The 16,694-nt window shown below is 41.8% G+C and overlaps 1 protein-coding gene across 1 annotated transcript in view; it reads left to right on the top strand.

Moving 5' to 3' along the window:
* The first annotated feature begins 574 nt into the window (after positions 1–574).
* The window catches only part of LOC139406893 (seizure protein 6 homolog), an 81,731-nt gene continuing 65,611 nt past the window's right edge, over positions 575–16,694 (top strand). Inside the window, exons 1-4 of the mRNA XM_071150028.1 lie at positions 575–636; positions 2,039–2,115; positions 13,252–13,464; positions 13,598–13,731. Coding sequence (XP_071006129.1) covers positions 2,058–2,115; positions 13,252–13,464; positions 13,598–13,731 — 405 coding nt within the window. The 5' untranslated portion in view covers positions 575–636; positions 2,039–2,057. The remainder of the gene's footprint in view (positions 637–2,038; positions 2,116–13,251; positions 13,465–13,597; positions 13,732–16,694) is intronic.

The raw sequence follows: 16,694 nt of genomic DNA, 5'->3' as shown, positions 1-16,694 counted from the left end.
GCAAAGCGCCAGAGTATAATATCGTCCTTTACGGAAAATACCGAAGGGTGTGGTCAATTGAAGTGAAATAGATTTGTTGTCTTCTAATTAGATGTGTGTTGCTGTTCCAGCACTGTGTTGGTGTACAGCTCTTCGCCAAGAGAACCAAGTTCATGCAAATCTGCGAACATCCACCAGGGCGCATCTGTGAGCTATTACTCCCGATTTAAATGCCCTCACACACACCAACGCTTCAACCATACGCGTAGAAACAGCTACCAGCGTTCTAAGAAATAAGAGAGAGGCGGGATAGACATGCCATCAAGGACAAAGGGGGAGCGGATTCAATAGACAGCGGGATACCTTTCCACATATTTTGGAAAATCAATGGTAGTGATTACGATATTAGATTGGTGTAGTCACAAAACCCCCTGCATACTCACACAAAGAGCAGGGCCGGGTGGAAGTAAATTATAATTTAAACAAATTTAACGCGCAGCGTCAGCGCTGGTATTTTATATAAGGGACTCGAAGGAACGCAGTAAAAAAAGAACATAGCTCAACCAACAATAGCCAGATGTTTTACTAAAACGCGAATACCAGTGTGTAAGAGAAACGGATAATAATAGTGGAGTAGTTCAGGACGTGATTTTCCAGGTATGTATGTTTCCCTCGCTGTTAACTATTACGCATAGGCCTAATAATAAGCGCATGTCTCTTTTTCTTCTCCATCACCTTGCACAACAAACGCTACCTGCAATGAGATCTTAAACCAAACAAATATACTCTGGTTTTCTCTGACGCAAATACAAATTAGGCCTATTCATGTTTGAATAGTGGTTGTCGGGCAAATATAATGATTTTGTGGATATTTTGAAAACGAAGAGGGATGTGATAGCCTTTTCCTCATATTTAATGTTGTGAGATAGATTTACATGGTCAGATATTGATGGAAGGCAACACTAAAAACACAAATGATAAACAATTACTGCGCTGCTGATAATATCACGTTATGAGCAATTTATTGTAGATTTAAATATACGAAATGGTATATAGGGATATGTTCAATGACATTGAAATGCTTGATATACCCATGTATATACTTTATACATCTCTTGAGTTTAGCACAACTGTCATAGCATGAGCTTACCCTACCCTATCATAACCTAAAATAATGTTTAATTACCCCATTGTTTACAAATAACAATAGTGTGAACAAATGTAAATACATGTTTTAAACTATCATGTGGATTACACTAATTTGTCTATGAATTTGAGAGGGGTTTGTTTATACATTAGGAATGGATGTGTTGGGGAAATGAACCCTCCCTCATACACATTTTGTAAATTTGAATTTGTTCTTAATTTACTTGCCTGGTTAAATAAAATAAACAACAAACAACAGTTTTAAACATTTTGAAGCTATACCTTCTTTGTTTATTGTTTGTAAAGAATGGAGCAGTACAACCTTGGCTTATGATAGAGTAAGACATTTGGGCTAAGCCCATGTGTATGTTATATTCTTTAGGAATCAAAAATGTAAATGACCATTGAACAGATTCCCAGGTCACAGACTGCACCTTTTAATATCTGTCTCTCTAAAGCAGGGGTGTCAAATGCATTTTGCCCTGGGGACCTCATTCGGTCTTCAATGAGGTCCGGAGGGCTGCACTGAAATTGGTTATATTTCTTGCCTGTTGAAAATAAAGGTCGATTTAAAATATAAAAAAATTGTACATTTGTATTTTTTTTTTGTCCACCACCACTGCGAGCCAGATTGTACCCCCTCCGTATGTTTGACATCCCTGCTCTAAAGCTTAAGCAAACTACAGATTTACTGTAGGTTTTTAATGATCAGTGTAGTTGCTGGTGCTGTTGTTCTGATTAAAGTACAATACTGCAGTAAGGCATGCATTGAGAAATGTACTCAGATTTCGAAGCATTTTCCTTTTGCTCTCTTGCTTTACTTTCATACCATCATTTAGGCTGTATCTGTTCTCCCTTCCTTCCTCAAAATCTCTTTCTCTCCCCACTTCTGTTTTCCTCCTCTCTCTGTCAGGCTGTTCTGATACTAAGCCATGGTGTCTACAGTTCTTGCTGTGACACTATCTGTCACCATCCTCCACCTAACTACAGGTAACACGTGTGTGTGTGTGTGTGTGTGTGTGTGTGTGTGTGTGTGTGTGTGTGTGTGTGTGTGTGTGTGTGTGTGTGTGTGTGTGTGTGTGTGTGTGTGTGTGTGTGTGTGTGTGTGTGTGTGTGTGTTGGTTAGTGCTGAGCGATTAACTGAAATGTTGGTTATTTTTTGTTTTTTAAATAACAAATTGACTGAGATCAATTACATTATTTGAATTTCATGTCATTCAGCTTTTTTTCTGTGAGCTCAATGCAATGTGCGCTGTAGTTTCTCTAGAGATAAGTCCGATCCTATGCCCGAACTGTGCTTAGTAGTAGGGAATTGTAGTTTATTACAACAGTCCAAATTTCTTTATACTGTAGTTATCCGCAGAAAATTTGATAATTAACTACAATGATCATAATCCATTGTGCGGATAAACTTGTCTGGTCTTTGTTTCTTTTACGTCTGCTACTTGAGAGAAGAATGCGCAATCAGGAGGGCAGTTTATTTGCGAGGTATCTCTACCTGAAAATACCATACATGATCTAAGTGATTGATAGTTGGCATTCAGCAGTCATAAAAGTATGGCTTATTTACTTTGAGAAACTACTAAAATAGTGTCTTTGTCAGACAGCATAGCCAGCAGCTCTATAGAGATGAGATGATGACTTGGAATTACATAAGTTGTCAAATAAAACAAATGTAATATACACAACAACTGAAATATTTTATTAAAGTAAAGTAATGTGAATAACTGATGGTTAATATATGATAAACAGTCATGGGCAGTCACTACTATCATGGGACTTTTATTAATGGATTTATCTGTGTTACAGCATTCAACCCACATATTTAAAACATTTAATGTTTTAAAAAATTATTGAAATTGAACATTTGATATTTTTTTTATAATCGAACCGACCTCAAATAGCTCTAATCGCTCAGCACTAGCGTGTGTGTGGGAGTGATAGAGAAAGAGGCAGCAATGTTTCTTGTGACAGGTGTTTCTTGATTTAGAAAAAATAACGAATTTGCCAATCATAGTTTAAATTCCTCCCTTTGAAGTTTGTTTTCACAAATCATTATATATATATTTATATATATATCTCTTTCCACTTAGGTGTGAGCTTTGTGACACCTGACCATGACGCTACTCCCACAGCAAGTCCTGGTCCCCATCCATTGGGTGAGCTGATCCATGCAGCCCTTCTGAGTAAGGAGTACCTGGGCCATGCCCCAATCAATACAGGTAGTATAGCTCACCAATAGCAGTTTTACATTATTCTATCAATACTGATATTGATTAATATCAGTCAAATTTTATTAGTCACATGCGCCAAACACAACCTACAGTGAAATGCTTACTTACGAGCCCCTAAACAACAATGCAGTTTAAAAAAATACGGATAAGAATAAGAAATAAAAGTAACAAGTAATTAAAGAACAGCAGTGAAATAACAATAGCGAGACTATATACAGGGGGGTATCGGTACAGAGTCAATGTGTGGGGACACCGGTTAGTTGAGGTAATATGTACATGTAGGTAGAGTTATTAAAGTGACTATGCATAGATGATAACAACAGAGAGTAGGAGTGGTGTTAAAGAGGCGGGGGGGGGGGGGAGTCTTATGGCTTAGGGGTAGAAGCTGTTTAGAAGCCACTTGGACCTAGACATGGCGCTCCGGTACCGCTTGCCGTGCGGTAGCAGAGAGAACAGTCTATGACTAGGGTGGCTGGAGTCTTTGACAACTGTTAGGGCCTTCCTCTGACACCGCCTGGTATAGCTGTCCTGGATTGCAGGAAGCTTGGCCCCAGTGATGTACTGGGCCGTTCGTACTACCCTCTGTAGTGCCTTGCAGTCGGAGGCTGAGCAGTTGCCATACCAGGCAGTGATGCAACCAGTCAGGATGCTGTCGATGGTGCAGCTCCTGAGGGGGAGTATTTTTTGTTGTGCCCTCTTCACGACTGTCTTGGTGTGCTTGGACCATGTTAGTTTGTTGGTAATGTGGATGTGGACAATATGCTACTACTAATTAATAATAACAACATAAATACTTTTATTTGTAAAGCCCTTTACAAATGAACCAAAACCAACTGCATATATAGAAGGGTAGGCTGGGGCCAAGATGCGGACCAATCAACACACATGACAAAACTTGGCGTGTTTAAAACAGGGATGGGCAACTTTGATGGGGTTGGGGGCCACAAGAAATCGTAACTTATCACAGGGGACTGTAGTGGCTTGTGGGTCTGCGTACCCAAATCCATATCCACACATTCACTCCTTTTGGGGCCCTAAGCGAAATTAAGTTTTACACATAATTTCATGCAATTCTACTAATTTTGCCATAGGGTGTAGAGAAATGTTTGCATTTTTTAATATAATATCTGACAGAGTGACTTGTTATTAACGTGGGCCCCCCATTCGGTATTTCAACCATTATTACTACAAGTTTAGAAAGCTGGCCGCAAGGCTAACTTACAATCTAAAAAATGTTAGCTGACTTCAGCTAATTCAGTGACTTTCAGCAACTGACATCACAAGAGAACTGCTGATGAAAAACCATATTTCAAAATTGCACCTTGTGTATTCTACTATTGTGGGCTCTCCTTCTCCGTGGCCGACGTGAGTAAAACATTTAAACGTGTTAACCCTCGCAAGACTGCCGGCCCAGACGGCATCCCTAGCCACGTCCTCAGATCATGCGCAAACCAGCTGGCTGGTGTGTTTACGGACATATTCAATTAATCTCTATCCCAGTCTGCCTTCCCCACATGCTTCAAGATGGCCACCATTGTTCCTGTTCCCAAGAAAGCTAAGGTAACTGAACTAAATGACTATCCCCCCATAGCACTCACTTCTATCATCATGAAGTGCTTTGAGAGATTAGTCAAGGATCATATGACCTCCACCCTACCTGGTACCCTAGACCCACTTCAACATGCTTACTGCCCCAATAGGTCCACAGACAATGCAATTGCCATCACACTGCACACTGCCCTATCCAATCTGGACAAGAGGAATACCTGTTCATTGACTACAGCTCAGCATTCAACACCATAGTACCCTTCAAACTCATCATTAAGCTTGAGACCCTGGGTCTCGACCCCACCATGTGCAACTGGGTCCTGGACTTCCTGACGGGCCGCACCCAGGTGGTGAAGGTAGGAAACAACATCTCCACTCCGCTGATCCTCAACACTGGGGCCCCACAAGGTTGCGTTCTCAGCCCTCTCCTGTACTCCCTGTTCACCCATGACTGCGTGGTCACTACAGTGGTAGGCTTGATTACCAACAATGACGAGACAGCCTACAGGGAGGTGGTGAGGGCCCTCGGGATGTGGTGTCAGGAAAATAACCTCTCACTCAACGTCAGCAAAACAAAAGAGATGATCATGGACTTCAGGAAACAGCAGAGGGAGCACCCCCCCTATCCACATTGATGGGACAGCAGTGGAGAAGGTGGAAGGTTTTAAGTTCCTCAGTGTTCCTCACCAACAAACTGAAATGGTCCACGCACACAGTAGTGTGGTGAAGAAGGCGCAACAGTGGCTCTTCAAGATGAGAGCATCTTGTCGGGCTATATCACCGCCTGGTACGGCAACTGCACCCCCCACAACCGCAGGGCTCTCCAGAGGGTGGTGCGGTCTGCATAATGCATCACCGGCGGAAAACTACCTGCCCTCCAGGACACCTACAACACCCGATGTCACTGGAAGGCCAAAAAGATCATCATGGACAATAACCACGCAAGCCACGACCTGTTCACCCCACTTACATCCAGAAGTTAAGTCCAATACAGGTGCATCAAAGCTGGGATAGAAAGATAGAAGCTATTTTTCAATCTCAAGGCCATCAGATTGTTAAACAGCCCCCACTAGCACAGAGAGGCGGCTGCCTACCTACAGACTTGACATCATTGGCAACTTTAATAAATGGAACACTAATCACTTTAATAATGTTTACATATCTCACATTACTCATCTCATATGTATATACTGTATACTGTGTCCTTCACTATCTATGCTTTACTATCTATTGCATCTTAGTCTCTCTGTCACTGCTCATCCGTATATTTTATACTTATGTATTCTCATCCCATTCCTTTACTAGATTGTGTGTATTCGTTTTTCTTGTGGAGTTTGTTAGATATTACCTGTTAGATACTGCGGCACTGTCGGATCTAGAAACATAAGCATTTTGCTACACTCGCGATAACATCTGCTAGCCATGTGTATGTGACCAATAAGATTTGATTTGATATTCTAACTCTCAATAGTAAGTTAAGCTGAAATGAAAAATCCCAGAAATGTTCCAAGCGTATTTCTCTCAAATTTTCTGCACAAATGTGTTTACTTCCCTGTTAGTGAGCATTTCTCCTTTGCCAAGATAATCCATTCACGTGATAGGTGTGGTATATCAAGAAGCTGATTAAAGGAGTTTATCACACAACACAATGCCACAGATGTCTCAAGTTTTGAGGGAGTGTGCAATTGGCATGCTGCTGCAGGAATGTCCGCCAGAGTTGTTGCCAGAGAATATAATGTTAATTTCTCTCATTTCTATGACCAACGTCGTTTTAGAGAATTTACATACATGTGGTCTGCGGACTCAGAACCGCAGACCACGTGCATGGCGTTGTGTGGGCGAGCGTTTTGCTGATGTCAACATTGTGAACAGAGTGCCCCATGGTGGGGTTTTGGTATGGGCAGGCATAAGCTATGGACAACGAACACAATTGCGTTTTATCGATTGGCAATTTAAATGCATAGAGATACTGTGACAAGATTCTGAGGCCTATTGTTGTGCCATTCATCTGCCGCCATCACCTCATGTTTCAGCATGATAATGCATGGCCCCATCTCGCAAGGATCTGTACATAATACCTGCAAGCTAAACATTTTCCAGTTGTTCCATGGCCTGCATACTCACTAGACATGTCACCCATTGAGCATGTTTGGGATACTATGGGTCGATGTGTACGACAGTGTTCCAGTTCCCGCCAATATCCAACAACTTCAAACACAGCCATTGAAGATGAAGGGAAAAACATTCTACAGGCCTGACTCAACTATGCGAAGGAGATGTGTCGCACTGCATGAGGCAAATGGTGGTCACATCAAATACTAACTGGTTTTCTGATCTACTCCCCTACCTCCCTACCTTTTCCTCATCAAGCTACACACAATACCCCATAATGACAAAGCAAAAACAGGTTTCAATACATTGTTGCTAATTTATCCCCCCAAAAAATCTGAAATTTCGCATTTACGTAAGTATTCAGACCCTTTACTCAGTACTTTGTTGAAGCACCGTTTTATTAGATGGTTTTTAGTTTCAGTCAGCCGTTACAACTTTGATTCTTGTGTATGACGCTAATAGCTTGGCACACCTGTATCTGGGGAGTTTCTCCCATTCTTCTCTGCAGATCCTCTCAAGCTCTGTCAGGTTGGATGGGGAGTATTGCTGCACAGCTATTTTTAGATCGGGTTCAAGTCTGGGGTCTGGATGGGTCACTCAAGGACATTGAGAGACTTGTCCCGAAGCCACTCCTGTGTTGTCTTGGCTGTATGCTTAGGGTTGTTGTCCTATTGGAAGGTGAACCTTCGCCCTAGTCTGAGCTCTCTGGAGCAAGTTTTCATCAAGGATCTCTCTGTACTTTGCTCCATTCATCTTTGCCTCTATCCCTACTAGTCTTCCAGTCCCTGCCGCAGAAAAACATCCCAACAGCATCCCCAGTACCCTTCCCCAGATCTGTGGTTCGATACAATTCTGTCCCCGCACTCTACGGACAATTTATTTTAGCCCATGGCTTGGTTTTTGCTCTGATATGCACTGTCAACTGTGGGACCTTATATAGACAGGTGTGTGCCTTTCCAAATAATGTCCAATCATTTGAATTGACCACAGGTGGACTCCAATCAAGTTGTAGAAACTTCTCAAGGATGATCAATGGAAACAGGATGCACCTGAGCTCAATTTCGAGTCTCATGGCATACTTATGTAAATATGGTATTTCTAAAAACCTGTTTTTGCTTTGTCATTATGGGTTATTGTGTATAGATTGCTGAGGGGAAAAAAGTGTTTGTATATATTTTATTCAAGTTTTATAAAATGTACATCAATGTCAGTAGAACGATTTTACCATATCCCAACCACCCTTCCTCCCTCCACACAACACTTCCACCCCCCGTCCCTTCCTTACTTCTACGCCCTTCCTCAGTTCACCCACCTCAATTCCCTCCCAACCACCCACCCCATATAGCCAACCCACCCCACACCCTCCCACAGTTCGGTGCTAGAAAAACATTCCACAGAGATATCACAACAAATAAACAAGAATATAGGAAAAATGAAATTGTCTCACATACAAACAACTCAATACAGATTCAAAATACAAAAAGTGGAGCAACCAAAATAAATTATCAGTAAACAGACAAACTTGCTTGTACTGGATAGCATTATATTGATGACTGCACCTATAATGTAATCATGCATCTCATCATGCATCTCATCATACAGGAACCTCTGCAAGCCATTGAAGTATGATATAAATGGTTGCCATTTTCTAACAGAGAATATAATTATACGTCGAGCCAATAAGGATGTAAAAGGAACAGTATCGGCATGTTTGGGGTCCAAGGAGAACAAGTCTTCCAGAATACCAAAAACAGCTACCAAAGGTCATGGCTACAGGTTAATTTCAAGCACCTCAGATAATTAAAAAAAATAATAGAATCCCAGTAATTTTGTAGTTTTGAACATTGAATGAACTAATATCACATGTTGAGACATGACATCTATCACACTCATCATTTACATTTGCAGATATTTCAGACAATCTTGATTTGGAAAAATGCACTCAATATAAAAACCTTAAATTGTATGTGACCAAGACGAGCACAAGATGTAGTGGAGCATACTCTATCAATCGCCTCATCCCACCACTCCTGTGTAAATTCTACACCCATTTCCTGTTCCCATGCAGATGTAGTTTTGTTTGTGAAATGTTTGTCCAATGACATAATACACAGGGTAGCCTAGTGGTTAGAGCAAGTTCAAACCCCTGAGCTGACAAGGTACAAATCTGTCGTTCTGCCCCTGAACAGGCAGTTAACCCACTGTTCCTAGACCGTCATTGAAAATAAGAATTTGTTCTTAACTGATTTGCCTGGTTAAATAAAGGTAAAATAAAAAAATATAAAAAAAACACAGATCTGAGAAATTACTGCTTTCTGTCGAAGTGATAGAGTCAATATGCCATTCCAGGGTTAGCAAGGCGGTGGAGCAGGGAGGCCAGAACATTGTGAGGAGACACAATGCCTAATTTGAAGGTAACTGAAAAAGTGAGATGGAGGCAAAGAGACCCAGTTGAGAAAACTAGAAAAAATTAAATCTACATATAAGTCTTGGAAGGACTTAATACATGTACTTGTCTAGTAAGAGACATCATTATCTATTAGGGAAGCGGAGAATAAGTGATTCTTATCAATAGGATCCATAGTAGATGCAGAGGAGAAATTAAAATGCAGTCGAAACTGATACCAAATCTTAAGTGTGGAAAGCACTACAGGATTTCCAGTATAGCGAGTGGGGGATGCTGGGAGAAAAGAGCAGAGTAAAGTAGGAAGAGAAGCAGAAATACAAGAATGTGCCTCTAGGTGGCACCATGGGGTATCTGGAGCATGTAACCAGAATGGTAATTTCTGAAAGTTGTCTGCCCAGTAATAGTATAAAAAGTTGGGTAGTGCAAGCCCTCCATTAAACTTGCATCTCTGAAGTAAAGATCTACTGACTCCGGGTACCTTTCCTCCCCAGATCAATGTGATAACAGCCCAAATGATTGACTTGGTAAAAACAATCGGAGAGATTGAAATAGATAATGGAATTTGGGTAAACTGTTCATTTTTACAGCATTAATCCTTCCTATAAGTGATATTGGTAAGTTACCCCATCTCTGAAAATCTGATTTCATTTGCGTAAGGAGGGGAGCAAAGTTTGCAGAAAAAAGAGAATGTAATTAACGAGTTACGTTCACTCCAAGATATTTGAAAGCAGAGCAGCTAAGCTGAAAGCCAAGTCTGTCTGCTGGAGTTGTAGCGCTGATTGGGAAGCACTCACTTTTCTGGAGATTCATCTTATAACCGGAGAAGGAGCCAAAGTTCTCCAGAATGTCAGCAGACGACTTGCCCTGTCTCCATGTTCATAGTAGGTACCACGTGAATGCAATAGTAGCTGTTCTGCATCTGTAAAATCAGATCAAATTTGATTTATTTGTCACATACACATGGTTAGCAGATGTTAATGCGAGTGTAGCGAAATGCTTGTGCTTCTAGTTCCGACCATGCAGTAATATCTAACAAGTAATCTAACAATTTCACAACAACTACCAAGTGTAAAGGAATTAATACGAATATGTACATACAGATATATGAATGAGCGATGGCCAAATGGCAAAGGCAAGATGCAGGAGATGGTATTAGAGTACAGCATATACATATGAGATGAGTAATGAAGGGTATGTAAACATTGTATAAAGTAGCATTGTTTAAAGTGGCTAGTGATACATTTATTACATCCATTTTTTATTATTAAAGTGGCTAGAGATGAGTCTGTTGGCAGCAGCCACTCAATGTTAGTGATGGCTGTTTAACAGTCTGATGGCTTTGAGATAAATTCTGTTTTTCAGTCTCTCAGTCCCCGCTTTGATGCACCTGTACTGACCTCGCCTTCTGGATGATAGCGGGGTGAACAGGCAGTGGCTCAGGTGGTTGTTGTCCTTGATGATCTTTTTGGCATTCCTGTGACATTGGGTGGTGTAGGTGTCCTGGAGGGCAGGTAGTTTGCCCCCGGTGATGCGTTGTGCAGACCTCACTACTCCCTCTGGAGAGCCTTACGGTTGTGGGCGGACCAGTTGCCATACCAGGCGGTGATACAGCCCGACAGGATGCTCTCGATTGTGCATCTGTAAAAGTTTTTGGTGACAAGCCAAATTTCTTCAGCCTCCTGAGGTTGAAGAGGAGCTGCTGCGCCTTCTTCACCACGCTGTCTGTGTGGGTGGACCATTTCAGTCCGTGATGTGTACGCCGAGGAACTTAAAAACTTTCCACCTCCTCCACTAATGTCCCGTTGATGTGGATAGGGGGCTGCTCCCTCTGCTGTTTCCTGAAGTCCACGATCATCTCCTTTGTTTTGTTGACATTGAGTGTGAGGTTATTTTTCTGATACCACACTCAGAGGGCCCTCACCTCCTCCCTGTAGGCCATTTCGTTGTTGTTGGTAATCAAGCCTACCACTGTAGTGTTGTCTGCAAACTTGACGATTGAGTTGGAGACGTGCATGGCCACGCAGTCATGGGTGAACAGGGAGTACAGGAGAGGGCTGAGAACGCACCCTTGTGGGGCCCCAGTGTTGAGGATAAGCGGAGTGGAGATGTTGTTTCCTACCTTCACCACCAGGGGACGGCCCATCAGGAAGTCCAGGACCCAGTTGCACAGGGCAGGGTCAAGACCCAGGGTCTTGATCTTAATGACGAGTTTGGAGGGTACTATGGTGTTAAATGCTGAGCTGTAGTTGATGAACAGCATTCTTACTTAGGTATTTCTCTTGTCCAGATGGGATAGGGCAGTGTGCAGTGTGATAGCGATTGCGTCGTCTGTGGACCTATTGGGGCGGTAAGCATGTTGAAGTGGGTCTAGGGTGTCAGGTAGGGTGGAGGTGATATGGTCCTTGACTAGTCTCTCAAAGCACTTCATGATGACGGATGTGAGTGCTACTGGCAAAATAGTCATTTAGCTCAGTTACCTTAGCTTTCTTGGGAACAGGAACAATGGTGGCCCTCTTGAAGCATGTGGGAACAGCAGACTGGGATAAGGATTGATTGAATATGTCCGTAAACACACCAGCTTGCTGGTCTGCGCATGCTCTGAGGACGTGGCTGGGGATGCCGTCTGGGCCGACAGCCTTGCGAGGGTTAGCACTCCACATGTTTTACTCACGTTAGCTGCAGTGAAGGAGAGCCCGAAGGTTTTGGTAGCGGGCCGTGTCAGTGGCACTGTATTGTCCTCAAAGCGAGCAAAGAAGTTGTTTAGTTTGTCTGGGCGCAAGACATCGTGGTCCGCGATGGGGCTGGTTTTCCTTTTGTAGTCCGTGATTGACTGTAGACCCTGCCACATACCTCTCGTGTCTGAGCCGTTGAATTGAGACTCCACTTTGTCTCTACAGTATACTGACGCTTAGCTTGTTTGATCGACTTGCGGATGGAATAGCTACACGGTTTGTATTCGGTCATGTTTCCGGTCACCTTGCCCTGATTAAAAGCAGTGGTTCACGCTTTCAGTTTTGCGTGAATACTGCCATCAATCCACTTTTTCTGGTTCGGGAGGGTTTTAATAGACGCTGTGGGTACAACATTACCGATGCACTTGCTAATAAACTCGCTCACCGAATCAGCGTATTCATCAATGTTATTGTCCGAAACTATGCGGACATATCCCAGTCCATGTGATCGAAGCAATCTTGAAGCGTGGAATCCGATTGTAATACGAGTTGCAACAATTTAAAAAACACGATGGTGTTCTCAGTTTTGCTCTACAGCCCCCACAAGTGTCACAGGACTCATCTGAAGTTAACCCGGTACCGGTTAAAACATTTTATGGATGTATGGAGGTAGTTTTGTGACAAAAAAACGGGGGTTAAATATGAGTCCAAAAAACTAAAATATTCCCTGAACTTTCTTATGTCCTATATATAGGACAGACATTTCAAAACCTTATTCCTTATGAAGTATTTTTTGACTCTCTGTTTTGCCATTTATGAATGTGTTATTCAATGTGTTCTTATGGGCTATAGTAGTAATGGCAAAATTCTATATTTTATCAAATACTAAAACAAATATTTAGATTTTTGTGTGACCATCTTAAAACAATTCCATATGTTAGCTTCCCCCCTCCACATTGATATTATGGAGTATTGTGTATATCCCAGTGAAAATCTAAATTTATTCCTTTTTAAATTCATACTATAGCACAGCAAAATGTGGAAAAAGTCAAGGGGTGTGAATACTTTTTGGAAATTGATCCGACTGCAAAAGAGGGGGCCCATGGGCCACCAGTTGCCCATCCCTGGTTTAAACACTCTGCCTTGATTGCAGGCACAACAACCAAACCTATTCAGGCTGTACCACAGCTTGGGCAGACTGAGCCTGCAGCCACTGTAATGCTACCAGGGGTGCTAACCACAGCCCTGACCTCGTCGCCCCCAGCCAGCCAATCAGGAGCAGGAAAAACTGTAACATCACCCACAGAGGAGGAGACGACAACCACTTTGATCACCACCACAACCATCACCACAGTGCATATGCCAGGTAAATGAATGGTGGGATTGCATGCCTAACATTATGTAATGTTAGGATGAATGTAGTGTTTCATAGGCATTACTTCCATAGGGTTGAGATATTTGTGCATTTTCAGTCAAGTATCCTGACTTTCTCTCTCCAGTGCAGTGCAATACCAGTCTCTCTGGGATGGAGGGCATTGTGGAGTCTCCAAATCCTCTCTCCTCATCCCCTTACTCTCCTCTGGAGTGCATCTACAGCATCACAGTGTATCCGGGTTATGGAGTGGAAATTCAGGTAAGGCACCGTTAGTCATCAAATAAAATAAAATGTTTCACATGCGCCGAATACAACAGGTGTAAACCTTACAGTCAAATGCTTACTTACAAGCCATTATCCAATAATGCTGTTTTAAGAAAAAAAAAAGTGTCAAGTAAAAAAAAGATAAGTTAAAACATATATATTTTTAAGTAACAAGTAATTAAAGAGCAACAGTAAAATAACAATAGCGAGGCTATATACAGGGGATACCAGTACAGAGTGAATGTGCGGGGGCACCGGTTAGTCGAGGTAATTGAGATAATATGTTGTTTTAATTTTTTTTTATTGAGACCAAAAGCTCAAGAGAAGTTTCAAGTGTTTATTACCAAGGATGCTGTCAGCTGAGTGCATACATTTAGAAAGTTCATAACCAAAGGAGGGAAGAGTATAAAATGTGTTATCACCCTCTTGTAACTGTCACCTCCCCAGCTATACATTTTATGACTCCAATGAGTTTCCTATCTCCCCTGTGGAATGTCCATGGTCCTCTCTTTGTTCAGCTAGATGTCAGAATCACACCCGTCCATCTCAATTGTCCTGGGCCTGACCATGCTCTCTGATCCTGGGCAATTTCCTCTTATCTGATTAGGTCAACCTTTCCAAATTTGCATACACACAGTTTCATGGTCTAAACTCCATTTAATACTAACAGTAATTATTCACTAAACAGGATTACAAACAAACAAAATACATGTAAAATTTTAACAGAATCCATCAATGTACATGTAGGTAGAGTTAAAGTGACCGTTACTTATGTCACATCATACCACAATTATTTATTTTTTATTATTTGCACACAAGAAAAATACAAAGCAATGGGATGAGAGAAGCAAGTGAAAAGTGGGTCTGGAAAGGCTTCTTGATGTTGTAGGCACAAAGCATCGATAATGAAGGAGGCTGTGCTTTTATACTCATTGGCTCTCATGTGTCTTTCTCACTCAAACACCCACATGGACAGACACACAAAGCCCCTGAATGCTTCCCCCTTTAATTACAACCGTTGGATGATCAAATCCTAATCTCGATCACCCAGAAGAAAAATTCTCTCACGAAAGTTTGTCATTTCCTGTTTTACTTCTGGGGGGGATGCCTTTAACAATTGTAACAATAACCTTTAACAATTACCTTTGTACAAAGGAAGGAAGCGAAGTCTCCTCCCTTGAAATGGATACACTCGGCCAAACCCCTCCTTTCTCCTAATTTCACCCGTGTTTATCATGGCCAAAAATCACATTTTTGTTTTCATACATTTTTACGATATATCCAATTTTGGCTTTGTGGCTGGGGAATCTATTGGAAACCGTTTATCATCCGCACACAGGCTTGAAAATCACTGCACCAATTTAAGCGCCACCTTCTCCCAATTCTGATTTGTCAAAATAATCCATGAAGAAAACCCAAAACCAGGAACTACTCCAGTGTTGCCAATTTAGCAACTTTGTCAGTTGCTAAAAAAGTTGGAGACCCCTCCAGCAACTTTTATTGGTAAAAGATTCTAGCAACAAATTCAGCTACTTTTCAGGCTGCCTTTGGGGAGTTTTGATACTGAGGGTTTCTATAGTTTTGATAGTATTTAGCTAGTCTTGCTAACACCAGCCTCTCTGTGTCGGCAAGAAGCGACCATAATGAAGGGACTGTGCCCTCAGACTTCAAAGCGGCATTCTACACTGGTTGGATATCCCAATGTTTTATTTAATCATGATCTATTGTTTTACATAGGATCGCTTCAGCCCTTCCGCTTCCAGGATGAGCAAACAAACACAGTAGCTAGCTAACAAAAACCTTCGGAAGTTCGGACATTGTTGGCCACTATTCTTTATTTATTCAGAGAAAACCCATTGAGACCGTCTCATTCACAAGGGGGCCCTGATAACAACAATATAACAACACAAAACAGCAATCAATACAAAACTCAACATTTATGAAACAGTCACAGTACTCTGCTACAATTAACACCCTAAGCCGCAGAGTGACACCAGAACATCTAATTGTAATGAGTTCTCCAAATTGTTCCAGCAGTGAGGCGCATTAAAACTAAAAGCGGATTTACCTAATTCGGTGGAGACCCGAGGAGCCTCAAGTTAACCAACCCTGTGAACGTGTTTGGTAACGCATGTTTTTTTAAAAAAAGTTTTTGAGAGGAATGGAAGATTCGATATAGGCCGATAGTTTTTTATATTTTCTGGGTCAAGGTTTGGCTTTTTCCAGAGAGGCTTTATTACTGCCACTTTCTAGTCAGGACCGAGGGACAGATGAACAGAGCAAAGTACAGAGAGATCCTTGATGAAAACCTGCTCCAGAGCTCTCTGGGCCTCAGACTGGGGTGAAGGTTCACCTTCCAACAGGAAAATTACCCTAAACACACAGCTAAAACAACACAGGAGTGGCTACGGGAAAAGTCTCTGAATGTCCTTGAGTGGCCCAGCCAGAGCCCGGACTTGAACCCAATCAAACATCTCTGGAGAGAGCTGAAAAAAGCTGTGCGACGACGCTCCCCATCCAACCTGACAGAGCTTGAGAGGATCTGCAGAGAAAAATGGGAGAAACCAAGGGATTACAAAAAAAATGTAATTGTAATCCGTTAAATTACCAACAAAAATATTGTAATCTGATTACAGATACTGTTGAAAAACTAAATGATTACTCCTAGGATTACTTATAAATTCAGAGTGATGTTTGCCAAAAAATCTTTGTCACTTCTCTGCTTTCTCAAGTACATTCAAATCAGCGTTTTAAAAAGGCACAAGTTTAAGTTTGTTCCACCTGAGCGAGTCTGACCACAAGTCAGAGACCACTATGATGACACACCAATGTGTTTGATGGATCGTGGGAAAAGAGCAGGATTAGGCTTTTTTAGGCTAAAGTCCTAGCTATGTCTTCCAATGGTGTGACTGTTATCCAAAGATTATCCAATTTGAATAAATGCTTGGAGGTAAGGA

This window comes from Oncorhynchus clarkii, chromosome 4, assembly GCF_045791955.1.
Source record: "Oncorhynchus clarkii lewisi isolate Uvic-CL-2024 chromosome 4, UVic_Ocla_1.0, whole genome shotgun sequence".
NCBI classification, from domain to species: domain Eukaryota; kingdom Metazoa; phylum Chordata; class Actinopteri; order Salmoniformes; family Salmonidae; genus Oncorhynchus; species Oncorhynchus clarkii.
This window is presented reverse-complemented; position numbering and strand designations above follow the sequence as displayed.